Raw genomic sequence first — 15,777 nt, forward strand, 5'->3', positions numbered from 1 at the left:
GTCTCCAAGAGGGACCAGGCCTTGCTGGTTCAGAAGAAGGTCCTCCAGTTACAGGACCACCTGCTCCCAGGGACAGCAGCCTCCTGATCCCCAGTAGGAGTTGCCATGCCACGAAACACAGCCCTTCCAAACCTATCGCTCACTCCCGTTTGAGGCCCTCCTGCGATATTCTCCGGTAGTCACCCAGAAAGCTGCAGCATATCCCTGAAGGGGTTCCTGTGTCCCCTGAGCTGGGGGGAAGTTTGCTGTCGCCTGGGCAAGATATCCCTTTCCTTCAGCAGCACAGGGGCTGGGGCGGGGTAGGCCTCGATATTCTCGCCATGGGCCGCAAGAAGAGGCAATTCTGCTGCATCCTGGCCCTGTCTGTCTGTCCGTCCCTGGCCGGCGTTCAGCGGTAACCCTGCTGCTCTTTAGCCCCCTTTGCCTTCTCCAGCAGTGGCTCCTCGACCCTGTCACCCTTCTGCCTCTTGTGTCGCTCCATCCCCTTTGACCTTATGGCCCCCCATAACGAGCTCTTGCCGGCACCTTCCCTCCCCTCTCACGTGCTTGCAAGCTCTTGCGTACCCATGCAGCCCACCCTCCAAAAAATCCCTGTTCCCCCCTGCACCCGTTCCACTGCAGCACTCACAACCAGCGGGTGGGTGTGTTCGGGGCTCCGGGAAGCTACACAACCGCAGCAGCAACCTCCCTCTCCATCCTCCCCCCCCCCTGTCTTTGGCTAACTGCTCCAATTCTGTTCCCCGTATTTGGCCACACTGCTCCCAAAGAAGGGGGGAGGGGCGGGGGGAAGGCGCTGGGGGGGGGGGGAGCAGCTGGAGAGACTGGGTGACATCACGGGCCTCAGGGAGAGAGAGAAAAAAAAGTTACTTTAAAAAAAAAAAAAAAAAAAGCAAAGAAAATCACGGCGCACTTGAACCAGTGGCTTGCTGCAGTTCCTTTAAAAGGAGATGTCTGGGCTGGAGACCTCGCTTGTGCTCTCCCAGCCCGTCCGGGAAGCCTCTCGCTGAAGGAGACACCTCTGTTTTCAGATCCCCACCAGTAGCAGCTGCCGCCAAACATGTTATTGCAAAACACTGAGCCTGCTCCGGGAGCTGGGCAGGAAAAGGGGGAGCGAGAGGGAGGTGAAATCGCAGGCGCTGTCTGGCAGAACCTGTCTGGGGAGCGAAGCTTCCCCAGGGGGGCCCCCGCAGGCGCTTTGTGCCCTACACGCAACACCCAGTGACCTCTCAGGGGCAGAGGGAGGGTCAGGCCTGTCCAAATAGACACGTTTAACCAGAGTCCCAGAGCGAGAACCGGGCTGGGGCTTTCACAGGGCTGCCAGAGGGATCTGGGCCCCCCGGCCCCCATTCAGAGGAAAAGGAATTGGGCATCCAAATCTCCTGGGTGCCTCCGAAAATCCCTGCTGGGGATTTCAAAGCCCGCTCCCGTCTGCAGACTTCGGGGCCAACTCTTTTTCCATTGGAGCCACTGGAGAGTTGAGTCTTTTGGGGGGAGCAGAGTTTGACCCGGAGGAGAGGGGGAGCTTTGCTGGCGAAGCTGGGCTTTGGATCCCTCCTTCGGGAGGGGTCCCCCGGGAGGGGTCCCCCAGCAGGGGCCTCGTGCCTGGCACAGGGAGGGAGCCCAGCGCCAGCAGAGGCTCTGTGCTCCTCCGGGACAGTTCCATGCTGAATTGCCCCTGCATTGCCCGTGCTGCGTCGCTGCATGGCTCTGCTGAAACGCACGCAGCAGGCCACGGGTTCCAGGGCAGCAGCATGGCCTGTGAGTAGCGGGGTGGTAGTGTAACCAGTGGGGGGGCCACAGTGCAGGGGTACCAGGGTGTCTCATGCCCGTATGTAGCAGCCCATATTCCTTCTCCGTCACTGCCTACCTTTGCGCTCAAAGAGCCCCTCCGTGCCATGTGTTTCCATGCAGTCTGTATTCCTGAGAGCCAGTCATCGGCAGCCGACACTTGCCTGATGGTGATCATTGCCCGGGAAAGCCCTGCTTTTGTCTCAGGACACAGGTAGAAGGGGAGGAGGTGCCGAGCTGGGGTTGGAGGTGCCTAGAGGGCTGGGCTGTGATATGGGGCAGGGGACGTGGTTGTGTCGTGGGGCTGCAGGTTCCCCAGGAGGCTGTGTGGGGGAAGGGACGGGGTCGTGTCTCGAGGGGAGATTCCTGGGGAGGGGGGGCTGGGCTATGATATTAAACTGTGATACGGGGGACACGTAGTCATGACTCAGAGCTGGAGGCCTGGGCTGTGATATGGAGGAGGGACAAGGTCGTGTCTCGGGGCTGGAGGTTCCCGTGGGGCTGACTGAGTCATGGGGCAGCAGGGGACACATGGTCATGTCTCGGGGCTGGAAGTTCCCGTGGGGCTGAGCTGTAATGAACCTCAGACACATCTCTCCTCTGGCCCCAGTAGTTGCTGTAGGGGCATCGCTGCCAGCAATAGAGCCCCGTGCTCTTAGCGCAGCATCCCCAGCAATGCACATGGCCTCCACCTTCTCCATCCTGGTTCTTCCTGTCGCTGGAGACCACCTGACTTGGTGCATTATTGGAGCCGGGGAGGGGAGCTGAGCTGATGGGTTAGCGTGTGTTCAGTACCCAATCTGGTTCCTTGACATTCAGCGCCCGCACCTTTTATCACCTGACGGGTGTACATACACTGCTGATATCCCTAGCAGAGGAGGAACTTCCTCTCCCAGCCCCTGGTTCCCCCTGCTTTTGCTTGGCTGGTAGGAGGCAGTGTGCTCTAGTGCTTATCGCTGCGGACAGGGTGTCAGGAGATGTGCCTTGCTCATCGGTGACCTTTGCTTTGTCCCTGCAGGTTGTCGAGTTGCCATTGGGGGCTCGGGGTCGGAGCCCAGAGCAGCCATCACAATAGCGTCCAACAGCTGGAACGCCAGCGGCAGCCCCGGGGAGGGGCGGGAAGATGGACAGGAGGGAATGGACAAGAGTCTGGACAATGATGCCGAGGGAGTGTGGAGTCCAGACATTGAGCAGAGCTTCCAGGAGGCACTGGCGATCTACCCCCCCTGCGGCCGGCGGAAAATCATCCTCTCCGACGAGGGCAAGATGTACGGTGAGTGAGACCCGGCCGCTCTAGGTGTTCAACTGGATCCGTGCTTGAACCAACGGGTACCGCAGGGGTGTCTGAGTGCCTATCCAAGCATCCATCATTATGTTTCAGAGTGAACATCCGGTTGAGATGAATGAGAGCAATTCACACCTCCTTTAGGACCACTTCAAAACCCAAATAAATGGAGAACAGTTGTAGCCTGACCGAAGTGTGCGTGTGAGAGTCCAGATGGGGGGTTAGGGTGTCCAGGATGGGAGTAGTCAGGAGCTCAGCACTGAGGTGCTTGCGTTGCGGGAGCCCGGGCCTAGAAAAGCAGAGCTGACTGGGGGTTAGAAATGAGGACTGTCAGCAGAGCTGTGTTGGGGACCTATTGCTGAACCAGCTGGGCATGATGCTGTGAGTTGGGACTGAGGTGTGTGGGGAGGTTTCTGCATCCCCTGAGGCTCTGATGTTCGGTCTCTTACCTTCCTGTGCACAGAGAGTCTCTCTCCTTGAGAGGAGACGATTTAAATCACCCCATGGCCAACCCCACGCGCTGACCTAATCTCGGTGACTGCTGGCTGGCGAGGGGAGTGGCGGATGCGGTGGGTGGCAGAGAGAAAGTGAGCGGGGGGCAGAGTGAGAGAGAAAGTAAAAGTGAGTTTCTGAAGGGGAATCGCCCCTCCGGGCCCCCAAATGCCCCAAGCCTGGACGTCTTGGACACGGAAGTGTTAGGCGCTTTGTATGATTGGTGCCTTGCCCACTGTCCCGTCACTTGCCGAGGCTTGGGCCCTGCTGTGTATGGCAGAGGCACTTACGTGGTGTCTCAGCCATGATATTTTGGGCTGTGACTCTACTGGCCTGTCGGGAGTACAGAAGGGGAAGCCGGACCAGAGGACGGGGCGGGTGGGGGGGTGGGCATCTTGGAATGGCTCAGACCTGTCACGCCATGCTGAACTCTGTTCCCATGCAGGGGAGCCCGAGTTCTCTTGCACTCCCACAGTCTCTGTCCCTCCCTCTGTCACATCTCTCCCTTCTCTCGCTCCCTCCCTTTGTCTTTTGCTCCCTCTCTGTCTCTGCTTTTGCCGGACTGACTGGTTTGGTGAAGTTGCAGCCAGAGAGAGGCTCGGCACAGGGAGTCCACACGCCTGGGGCTGGGCGTGAAAGCTGGTGCATCTGGCCTCTTGTGCCGGTTCTAAACAAAACACTTCCTTCTGCTCCTCCCAGGCTACCTTGGCACCGCCTTTGGATTTGTGTTTTCGAACCACGGCTTGGCCGGAAAGTCCCCTTGTGTCGCTGGCTCTGAATTTTTGGGGCCACCACCTGAGAGAAACTAACTGCATTCCCAGAGTCCTCTCCTTCCCCCACGTCCTCATCAGAACCTCCTCCAATGCCATTTCCAGCTCAAGGGGCCACGGTCATCCATGGGAGTCATGGATTTAGCCCCGAGTCTCCCACAAGAACAGGGTCACCTTGTCACTTACAGGGTCCAGATGAGGGAAGTCTGTACCACTGGTGGCTCAAGGGGCCTGGGCCCGTGACCTCTTGAGTTCAACTTTTAAAAAGTTATTGGCATGACCAGATAGGCAAGTGTTGCCCAAGTCAGTGTATTAAGTGTCTGCAACCGGAAGTGGGAAGCCTCGTGGATACAGGATCCTGGTGGGGTCTCTCTTGCCTCCACTTACTGACAGTTCAGTGGGTCAGGATGTGGGGCCTGCGCTCCAATTTCTGTCGCTTTGTTGGCATGACGAGCTAGACAACTGCTGCCTGAGTCGACAGTGAGTCTGTGCCGAGGTCAGGTCGGTGGCGGGGGTCTTTGTGCAGTGTGTTTGGTGGCTCTCAGCCCAGTTCCTGGCAGGTCAGGTGTCCACGTCACACACCCCACCATCGCAGTCGGCACCTTCGTCTGAGGTCCCAACAGCTCAGCACAAGGTTGGGCATGCTCAGTGCTTGGATGGAGAACCTCCAAGGAAACCCAGGGATCTGCTGGGAATGGGGCCAGTGTTTCAGTGTAGGCCCCTCTGAGCCCCCATGCCCCAATGCAGAGCCAGGGGGAAAGTGCAGCTGAAGGGGTCTTTCCAGAAAATAGAGGTTTAAACCCCATCAGACTGTTGTGGGCTTTCTCTGCCTCCCTCGCTAATGGTGACTAGGGCTGTGTGTAAACACCCGTTGTCACCTCCTCCTCTGCTCCTGGCTGAGTCCTTCTGTGATGTCAGAACCCAGTGTTTGTGACCTCAGACCTATCTCCATGGGGATGGATTGTCATGTTATAAATATTGCACTATGACCTTGGAGGATGACTCATGGAGGTGGAGTCTGAGAGAGTGGGGGAGAGCACTGGTTAAAGTGCAAGTCTAGGCTTCAGGAGATCTGGGTTCTCTTCCCAGCATTGCCACTGACTCTGCCTCAGTTTCCCCATCCTTATAATAGGGAGAATACCTACCTCACGCTTAACGTGTTCATGTCTGTAGAGCACTTTGAGATCATGGGAGGATGCTAGAGAAGGGCCAAGGATTTAGGATAGTTATATGTTGATCATATTCTGAAAAACGTGGCCAAATTCACACCTGGAGTCAGTAGGCACATCTCTTACACCCGATCAGAACTGGTGAGTCATGTTGCACCAGTTCCTGGGAATCAGCACTGAGCTGAAGGGAATTGCAGACTGCTCCTGACACCGAACCTCTCTAGTCACAAAGAATTCCAAAGCACCTTACCAACTGTGCACTTACAAAATGCAGCCGCCTCTGGGGAGGGGGATAGTTGCCACTGTGCTGTGCGAGTTTGCCAGCTGGTTCCCTTTTTAAGTTCTTCCCTAACCATTAGCCATTCCATTAACTGCTCCCCTCCCCTGCACTGGTCCCACTGCTCTCCACACCTCTGCTCCTGTTCTCCGATCTTCCCTCAGCAAAGCAAGACATCTCCCCAGCCCTGCTCCCGAGATTCCCCGCCACCCCGAGGGATGTGCTTCACCACACTGCCTTTCAGCCTTTGCACCCCCTGCTCCCCGCTCATGCCCCCCAGCGGGTGACCCTTCTAGGCCAGGACCTCGGGAATGGAGGCCGGGGAGCGCGGGGATTCTAAAGCGGGTGCATTTTTTGGATTTCTCTGGGAATAGTTGGAGTGCCGCTGGGGAGCTTGGCCTCCACTCAACAAACCCAAGTGTGCAAACTGGTTTTTCCAGCCGCTGGGAGACATCTGGCAGCTGCTTAAAGGGACAGCAGCCCAATTCCGCTTTCATCTTCCACACTGCTGCTCTGGGTTCAGAAACTCATTTTCACCTTCTTCTCTCACTGCGCCTCCTCCCCACCTTCTCTCTGCTTTCCCCTCCTTCCCCCACCTGCCACCTCTGCCTCCTGCTCTCTTTTGTAACTGGGAACAGGGCTGCAGGGACCCTTCCTGGTCTCCCTACTAGAGGAGAGAGCAAGGAGGGGTCTATTGAAAAGAACATACAGTTAGCCCAGGTCGGCCTCTAATCTGGGAGTGGGTTTAATAGCAGGGTGAGCTCATAGACCTTGTCCACCTCAATCCACCGGGAGGAGAATGGTTTGGAGAGGCTGTAGGCTCCCCGCCCCAACTCCTGGTTCTTCTGGGAGAGGAGGCCTTGAAACCACCATGAGCCTTGCCTCAGATCCTTACCGATTTGAGGACTTCAGTCACTCAGCCAGCGGTTATGGGTCTATTACAGGCGTGGGCGGGTGAGGTTCTGTGGCCTGCCACGTGCAGGGGGTCAGAGTAGCTGATCACGATGGCCCCTTTCTGGCCTTGAAGTCTGTGACCGGCACGGCCTTGACGAATCCCTTCCCCTTGCTGTGCTTCTCTGGCCTCCATTCCCCCGGTGGGGCTGTTGAACCTTCTCGTGTGGGGGTTGCGAGGTGTTACTTCCAGCCTGTGTGAGTGCCCCGTGCAGCTCCCCGACGAAGGACCCTGTGGCTGGGTCACCCGTGGCCAGAGGGAAACTAAATCCAGCAGAGTCAGGGAACCCCACCTCCCCGCTGTTTGTCTGGGCAAGGGGGTGCTGTCCATCCTCTGTTATCCCGCTGCCTTTTGTTCCTGCCCAACCTGCTTACCTCTCAGACTGATGATTTAAAAAAAAGAACTCCAGGATCGTATCAAGAAAACACTCTCATATTCTACAGTACTAGTCCCAAACTCACATTGTAACCAGTAACCTCAGTAGAGAATTCAATAGTATTTTGTTCTCCAAGGATTGCTGCAGTAACATCCCCCCCTCAACAGCTTACATGAGTCTCATTGTGGTATTGCTGGCCGTTGTTTATTAAGTGCATTACGGTAGCGCCTAGAGGTCCCAGCTGAGACTGGGACGCTGTTGTGCTAGGTGCTGTACAGACACCCAGTAGGAAGCAGTCCCTGCCATGAAGCGCTTGCAATCCCCCGCTGCCCTGTTCTTTCCTTGGGGATGATCCTGTGCTCTGACAGGATAAGAGAGCTCTTGCCAGCGACGGGCCTAGACAGGACTCGGGGGGACATTCTGTAGCTTCCCTTGACAAGGGCGAGGGCTTCTCCAACCCGCCAGCATGGCTACCCCTCCGGGCAGGCATTAGAGATGGGATTCTTCCGGGGGGATCCCGGAGCACTGTAGCTCTGGCACTGTGCTTGGGTAACCTACAGGCTCCGGGGTGGGGGTGTTCCGACTGCAGACAGAGGGACTGAGCTAGCTGCTGGCAGAGAGAGGCCAAGGGAAGCGGTGGGAGGGGGAGGGCTAGCCTTGACCCATGGTAACCTCTAGCATTTGAAGGCTGGCCAGCGTGTGAGCGTGGGGATACAGTGGAGGGCCTGGGCTTGTCGGGCAAGGGGTGTCTCTCTGTCTCTCAGGGCTGTTGCCAGGCGCTCAGGGAACCTGCGTCTTGCCCCCAGACAGCAAGTGTAACTTGAGTTGGACTCGGCCAGGGCTGGCGTGCTGCGGGGCGCTGATTGGCTCCGAGCTTGTCCCACTCGGTTATTTTTAACAGAGCCGTCCAACTGGTTCACGTGGTGGTGTCAGGAGAGAGGAATTTGGAGAATGTGGTAATTTGGAGGAGGGACGTGCCCTCCTAGAGGGAATGGCACAACCTCTGGTGAATCACAGGGGCCGGGACAGCAAGGCCTGCCAGTGGCTGAGTGTGAGACAGAGCGACCCTGAGCTACCTGGTACCATAGAGACGGGGAGGTGGGGGGCACAGACTTAGCTATGCAGGTACCACAGAGACAGTGGGGCCCACAGGCACTCTCACGCGCGCGCAGGCAGCAGAGAGTAGGGGTTGTGTGTGCGGGTCCCAGAGAGACACCCACAGCGACATGGCAGGACAAAGGGCTGTGCAGGGGGAGCAGAGAGTTACCCGCAGCACTGTTAACCACAGGTGCTATTGGGGAGCAGAGGGGGGGGGCAAAGGAGAAGTGACCCATGCAGTTAAAATAGAGGGGAGGGGAGAGGACACGGATAGCCCAGTGGGGGAGAGAGACGCAGGGAGTTGCAAAGCTCAGTCCCAGAGGAGGAGACTAGCGCTTGGGGACTGACGACCCCTTGAGGCCTCTGTAAACTTCCAGAGCACCTGGAAGAGGTTCCCTGTGTGCCAAGAACCCTGCCATGGCTGTGCCAGGGGTGCACTGGTAATACCCACTGCAAATATTCCAGTGTCCCACGCCAGTAGTGCGCCGGCTGTGCTATGCCCCGCTGCGGGGCGTGGGACCGCGGCTGCCCCATACGGCCATGCTGTGGTTGTAGTTCTTTCAGCAGTGCTGAAGACGGTTTGGTCACTTTTTCTTCCTCTCTCCCCACCCCACCTTCTTTTCCTCCCCACTCTTCTTCCTCTCATCTCTGCCCCCACGCCTGCCTGTCCTCTGAACGCTGTCTACTTCTCTCCCAGCATCTCTTTCCTTGCCACCCTCTGTCCAGATCCAGGGATCTTCAGGGTTTTCTCCATTGCTATTCTGCTCCCCACTCCCCCCTGCCCCTTTCCTGCTTCCTCCCCTCACCCCCCACGCCTCCCACCGTGCTGCGGGGCAGGGTCTGCCTGGAGGGCAGCCTCTTCCGGCCCCTTGGCCTCACTGCTGCTACCTCCCATGCCCTAGGCCAAGACCCTCCATGACTTTAGATCCTTCAGGGTCCTTGTCTTCCAGGTCCACGCTGCCGGCCTGAGCAAGGAGGTAGGGCGGGCACTTGCCGTGTATTTTCTCCAGGGCACAGCTAGCATTGGGTGCCAACAGCAACCGGGCAGCTTCACCACCTTGTGAGGGGCGTGGTGCAGAGGCCTAGAGAAATGGTTCTCGGGCCTTGAGACACCCCAGGGCGAGGGCTGACGAGCAGGCCTCAGACCCTGCAGATGAATGAGAAGGGAAGGGCTGCAGCAAGGCAGATACTTAGCAGTTGCTCTCTAATTAGGAGTGAATGCAGCCCAAGGAGACTGATGTGCAGTTTGCAGTGGAGAGGCTGGAAGGTGAAATGCATCTAACAGTGCCAACCCCCCGACAAGGGGGCAACTTTACTAGGCCCCTCAGAAAGCACCCCGCGACCTCTGCAGGATCTTGACTTGGTCTCAGGTGAAAGGAGTGGGGGGGGGCCCAGGGTTGAGGGCTGAAATCGCCTCCTCTCCCTCGTGTCTTTGGGGTAGCCCCGTAGGTACAGGCTGGGTACACCTGATTCTGTGCGGTTAGTGACTGAGGAAACCAGAGCCCTTGGTTATGGGCGTTTATGGGGATGCAGGGTCAGCTACAGCTGCCTTCCAAGGGGAAGTCGTCCAGCCATGCCCTGGGAGGGTGATGGGGGGGAAGGAGCAGTGTTAATCCAGGGTGTGGGGAATCGCTCCAGCTGTTCCCTGTGGGGAACCCCATTACTTCAAGGCAAGCTTGCCTGTGTGTGAAGGAAGAAAGGCTGAGTGGATGGGGCACTGGACGGGGACTCAGGAGACCAGGGTTCTATTCCTGACCTGCTGGGTGACTGCAGGCAAGTCGCTGTCCCGCTCAGTGCCTCAGTTTACCCATCTGTAAAGTGGCCTCATAGGGCAAGTGAGGGTTAGCTAATGCACCTGACGAACTAGTGATGGCACCACAGGGGGGGGGGCATGTTTCATCCCACTAGGAGGGGACACACTAGCCCCGCATCGGGGTGAGGGACTGATCAGGTCACTGGCAAGAGGGCATGTGAGGACTCCAGGAGCAAAGGTGGGGGGGGGTCTGCTCCACCCCCCTAGGGAGTAGCACGCCACCCCTAAGGGTAGAGGGGGCCGGCTCCAGCTGCTCTTGCTGGAGGAAGCATTGTTACTCCCACGGATGGAGCCCTCCTTCTCCGGCCCTCCCCAGGAGGCGTGGGACACAGCTGACCAGGGCAGCACCTGGCGCTGTCTGTCCCCCGAGCTGCTGGCAGGATTGCAGGGGCGTGAGGAGGGGGCGAGGGGAACTCATGCTTCTTCCTTTACAGTGTGAGGCCTGTTTGGAGAGCCCCTCCTCCTACCCCCAGAAGGCGCGGGCAGCGGGCACCGCTACAACAGTTGTTTGGCTTTTTTACTTTTTTTTTTTTTAAATACTAAGCTAGCTCCAAGGGCATTTTGACTAGCCAACCACCACCATCTGGTCCATTAAAATAAATCTGGCGTGCTTCCCCACCCCCACATTGGTGGGGGTTGAGGGGGGGGGAGGAGAGAGAAGAAAGCTCCCAGCTGCTCTGACGTTTGAGTTTAGATTGGCCACAGCTGGCCTGTAAAATGTGGAGCAAAAGCACTTCTGCTTCGGATTAGGCCGAGGATGTTGGGAAATGCTGTTTAAAAGGCCAGTGCTGCTGGAAATGCAGGCTGGGCGATGGGGAAATGGGGGGTTGCCAGTCTTGCTTATGGGGGTGCTGCAGAACCTGACCCCCAATCTCGTGCCGTGCTCCTTGCCCTTTCCACAGGCAGCAGGCCTCCTGCTGTGGCCCGTAGAGTTGGCCGTTTCCCCTCCCGGGGGGTCTCCGAGAGCCGTGATCCCAAAGCGCCAGGTAGCTGGTGGAGCAAGCTCTGCCATCTAACCAGGCAAGACAGCCATGCTCCCGCCATCCTCGGCCGTGTCCTCGGAGAGCGAGGCGGGGAGGAAGGGAGTCCCCACAGGGGTTTCTGGGTGTCCCACGTCTGCGCCCCGCTCTCTGATCAGCCCCAGCCACCCGCTCTTCGGTGTGGCGGAGCACTGTCTATGCCATCGGTCGGGACTGTCCCCTTCATTGGGTCCTGGCCCCTCTCCGCCCATTAACGCTGGCCCCCGGGGGCCCTCGCAGCCCCTTTCAGCCTTCTCCACCAACCTCGCCTTGACAGCTGCCAGGACAGCACCACCTTCTGGCAAAGCCTTGTCATTCGACTCAGAGAGTCGTGGCTCAGAGAGAAACCTTGGTTAGGCCAGGGAGGGAGAGGAGAGGTCTCCGCCTGGACTAGGGAAGAGAGTCCCTGTGTGGGTGTCAGGGGCAGGGCAAAGGACGTGGCAAGGTGCTCCTGCTTTTATCGTGTTCTTACTCTTTTGCTTGCTCTAGGTCGCAATGAATTGATAGCGAGATACATCAAGCTACGGACGGGGAAAACACGGACGAGAAAACAGGTAAAAAAAAACCAAACCCTTGTTTGACTTTATTTGAAGAATGGGTCCAAGCACGAGACCGTTGGGTGATAAAGGCCTGACCCAAAGCCCGTGGACAGCCTCTCGCTCACTTCGCTCGGCTTTTCGTTGTGCCCTGAGAGGAAACGGGGCCACTGCGTGGACGAGCCGGCAAAGCTGAGTCGGGATGCCTGGGTCCCGCTTCTGCCTCTGCCGCTGGCTTGCTGCGCGCGTCGCCTTGCCCCTCGGCCTGCCTCCTTTTCCCCGTCCACGCAAGGAGGCGTACGCTGTCACGGGGGGGACACGGCTTGTCAGGCTCGCTGGCATCCTTGGCTGGGAGCTGCGATCGCAGAGCAAAGAGGGGTTAGTGACTGCTGAGACCCCCGCCCACCCCACTGCTTATCAGATGCTTGAGGTCCTGGAACTGCACTGATCTCCTCCCATGGGCTTCAGCCTGCTGGGCGGCCAGGGCTGGGTGAACCTCCTGTGCGCCACGCCTACTCAGCGTGGCCCTCTGTCCCCCTCGGGGTGTGGCTAGGCCAGCTAGACATTGATGTGTCTGCTGCAGCCTCGGCTAAGAGAACGGCCTCGTTTAGCTCAGGCCCTAGCCGGCTCATGCCCTAGGATCCAGCTGGCGCCTGGCGGCTGACAACCCACCCAGGGGCGTCGGTGTTACGCTCAGGTCACCTGGCGTGTGGGGTTCAGTTGGGATCAGCGCTCCGGTGTGTTCCTGCCAATCGAGGCCTCGCCCGTCCCTGAGCCTCCTTGGCTGGAAATCTCTCCCCCCCCCCCCCCGAAGAATGCTGCTCAGGAGGTTCCCGGTGGGCACAGCTCTTGGCATGGTGCCTCGCTGTGTCCGCCTTCCCTCCTGTGGGGAGCCCTGGGGAGCCGAGGCAGCCAGGATGGCAAGAGGGGCCTGGGAAATGTTAGCCGAACCTTCAGAAGTCATTTGATTTGGGGGCTTGGCTTGTGCGTGGGGCTGGGGCTCATGGGTCTTCCTGTTGTACGCACAGCCGGTCACCCAGCCCTATCGCTTTTGGATGAATCTGAGCCTGGAGCCAAACGCCTCCAGGCTCAAACCTGGATCTGGATAGTGCACTTGGCCCTTCTCTTCGTACTGGGCCAGGCCGGCCCCCAGTTCTGAACGGTCAGTGGGGTGTTCGAGATCTGGAGCTAAATCCTGCGTCTTTCACCCCTCTCTTCTTCTAGATCCAGCTCTAGAACCCATTTCTACCGGTGCGCTTTACCAGGGCAGGATAGGAGGTGCTGGTGTATTCCAGGTGCCCCGGTGATGGTGCACTAGAATACCGTCCTGTCAGCCAGGGGATGGGCAAAGAGCTTTCTCCTACCTTCAGCAGAAGCTCGTGTTGTTGTTAGGCTGAGTGGCAGGGGAGTCTGCAATTCGTCATAGAGCCCCTTGTTCCCCTTGGCTACCTGAATTGCCCCCCCCTCCACCCCCAGCCCAGTGCTCCCCACCCACATTTATTGTATTGGGTGAGTGTGCAAGACTGGTGCCGGGCCGCACTGAATATCAGCTGGCAGCAAATCACGCCTGCGGCTGCCCTTCCTGTGGGAGCTCAGGGGTGTTACCTACCTCCTGGAACCAAGGGAGTCCGGTGTCCATTTCCATGCGTGTGTCTGTGAGTGCCCCAGTCAGTGCTTCTGGACCAGTCGAGGGATGGAGCTGATTGCCCATTAGCCTTGGAGAGCGAGCTCTTTCTATTTATACGGGGCCTGTTGCCAACAGCTCTCCGTGCTTGAAACCCTTATGTCTGTCTGCGGTTGGTGGCAAGCGTGATGGGATTAGAGCAGTGGGTCCCCGATACTGTGACTGGCTAAGGTGTGGAGCAGGGTTCCTGCCAAAGCAAGGGTGAAAGGATTTTGGAGATCTGACCTCTGCTCGCCCTTTGCTACCCTCTGGTTTATGACAACAGGCGGCTCTGGACTTGCTGGTGAGAGGAACCATGACAGTGGGCCGGACAGTCTAATGAACTGGGACTTAGGAGACGTGGGTTCGATTCCTAAATCAGACACAGATTTCCTCTGTCTCCTTGTACAAATCATTTCGTCTACCCTTGTGCCTCAGCTCCCCATCTGTAAAATGGGGGTAACAGCACTGCCATGCCTGCCAGGAAGGATACCATCCATCAGTGATTTATACTGCATTGATGGGGTACCATAGATAGGCATGTAGATTGGTTGTGAGATGTGGGATTCTATGGGGACGAGGGCCGTCTAAGTGCCTAGGTACGTGGATAGAGTGAAGGCCATGCTGGCTCTGTGCAGTAGAACTTTTCCTCTGCGTTAAAGCTTTGAAAGGATCCCCTGCAAACTTGTCTGGGCTTGGGGGTGGGCACAGAGGGGAGGAAGGTGCCATTCGAATAGATGAGACGAGGGGAACTCTGGTATGGAGTGTGAAACCCTTAGCGGCTCCCTCTGGAGACAGAGGTTTGAACCAAGAGCAAAATAAACCTGGTGATCTCGGTCAGAAATGTTCCTCCATGTGTCTCTGTGCTGGAGGGGCTGGAGCAGGATTTAGGGGCAGCTGGTGGTCAGAAGGGAGTGCGTGGGACATGACGCCACATTGCTTCCAGGCTGGATTCAGTGTCGCCTGCTCAGTATCATGACAGAGATGAGGCCAAAATTTCCAGATCTGGGTGACCCAACGGAGGCTGTTAACTCCACATTCAGCATCCGGCACAACACTTTAAAAAGACGAGCCTGGGAACTTAAATTCATAGCTCTTCTAGACACCAGAAATCATGGCCTTAATAAAGACACTGGATTTATTACAACAATCTGTAATCCACTAACTCTCCTCTTTCCTGGGACTGTAGAGATGTTGAGTGCCCCCTTCACCTTGAATGGTCTCTTAGAACGTAGGTTCACTCCTTATCTGTTCCACCTTGTGCTTAGCTGTGACGCTCAGTGCCTTTCCCAGACCTGAAGAAGAGCTCTGTGTCAGCTCGAAAGCTTGTCTCTCTCACCAACAGAAGTTGGGCCCAAAAAAAAGGAGGTGGTCATCCTCCATGTGTCTGTAATATCCCGGGACCAACACGACTACAACAGCACTGCTTACAACGGATTTTCCGAAGCTTTCAGCTCCCAGTGACTTCAGTGAGGGTTGTGAATTCTCGGTCCCTCTGAAAAGCACTTTTTCTTTAGGTCTCGATCTTTAGATGCCCAGACTTGGGGCTTGTCTACATTTGAAATGCTACTGCGGCATAGCTACACCGCTGTGGTGTTTCAGTGTAGACACTCACTGCCTCCTGTCGACATAGTTAATCCACCTTCCCAGGAGGCGGTAGCTAGGGTGACCGTAGTATTCTTCTGTCTGCCTAACACCGTTTGGGCGGCTTAATTACATCGCTCATTTTCACGGCCTTGAACGACATAGCTGGGTCGACTTAACTACTGAGTGTGGACCTGGCCTTGAAAATTTCCTGTTTGTCCTCCTCTTTGCCCTGCAGAATTCACAGAAATGTGAGGGAGTGCACTGGAGTCTGGTCTGGCTCCTGCATCTTCCCTGGAGTGGTTAGCTATGTCACAACTGCAGGGCAAAATTCCACCTTGCCGGAATCTCACAGGGTTGGCGTGGCCATGTCAAAGGGCAGAATTTGCCTTTCTGAATCTCCCTTCCTGATGGTGACGCACGAGAAGGAAAGAGCCCAGGCTGAGCATGCAGGGCTGGCGGTTAGAGAAACCGTCTCTTTGTTTGTCAGAGGTGCCCCTTTGCATAGACTCCGCCGAGAGATAATAGGCTTGGCGCTCACACCGCCTTTGGTTGCAGAGTTAGAACCACGCTGCAAAGTGCAACAAGAGAGCCGTGGAGAGGGAGGTGCTTGCGGGGCACATGCCCACTCTGTGGGCCAGCTCCTCGGCTGGTACAAATCGGCATCACATTTACACCAGCTGAGAATCTGGCCCAATGTCTTGGGCCACCGCTGCTTGCTTTCCATAGGAGGAGTTCTAGTTCTCAGGAACCTCAGCCAGGCCAGGAGCGCCCGCTGACCCCTGTGCCGGCTCCTGCATCTGAGCGTTTGGGTGTGGGATCATGTCTTCATTCTCTTTGTGTTTTCCTTTTTGAATGGCTTGGCGGGCTCTAGGTGTCCAGCCACATACAGGTTCTAGCTCGGAAGAAGGTGCGGGAGTACCAGGTTGGCATTAAGGTACGTTGGAGACTCTGC

General features: G+C 57.2%; 1 protein-coding gene across 1 annotated transcript in view; it reads left to right on the forward strand.

Annotated features, from left to right (window-relative positions):
• The window catches only part of TEAD3 (TEA domain transcription factor 3), a 56,193-nt gene that overhangs the window by 23,812 nt on the left and 16,604 nt on the right, over window positions 1–15,777 (forward strand). Inside the window, exons 2-3 of the mRNA XM_067531456.1 lie at window positions 2,807–3,061; window positions 11,529–11,593. Of these exons, the coding sequence (XP_067387557.1) occupies window positions 2,926–3,061; window positions 11,529–11,593 (201 nt within the window). The 5' untranslated portion in view covers window positions 2,807–2,925. The remainder of the gene's footprint in view (window positions 1–2,806; window positions 3,062–11,528; window positions 11,594–15,777) is intronic.

This window comes from Emydura macquarii, unplaced genomic scaffold (genome assembly GCF_026122565.2).
Source record: "Emydura macquarii macquarii isolate MOO-44397 ecotype Brisbane River unplaced genomic scaffold, CSIRO-AGI_Emac_v2 contig_3220, whole genome shotgun sequence".
Classification (NCBI taxonomy): Eukaryota; Metazoa; Chordata; order Testudines; family Chelidae; genus Emydura; species Emydura macquarii.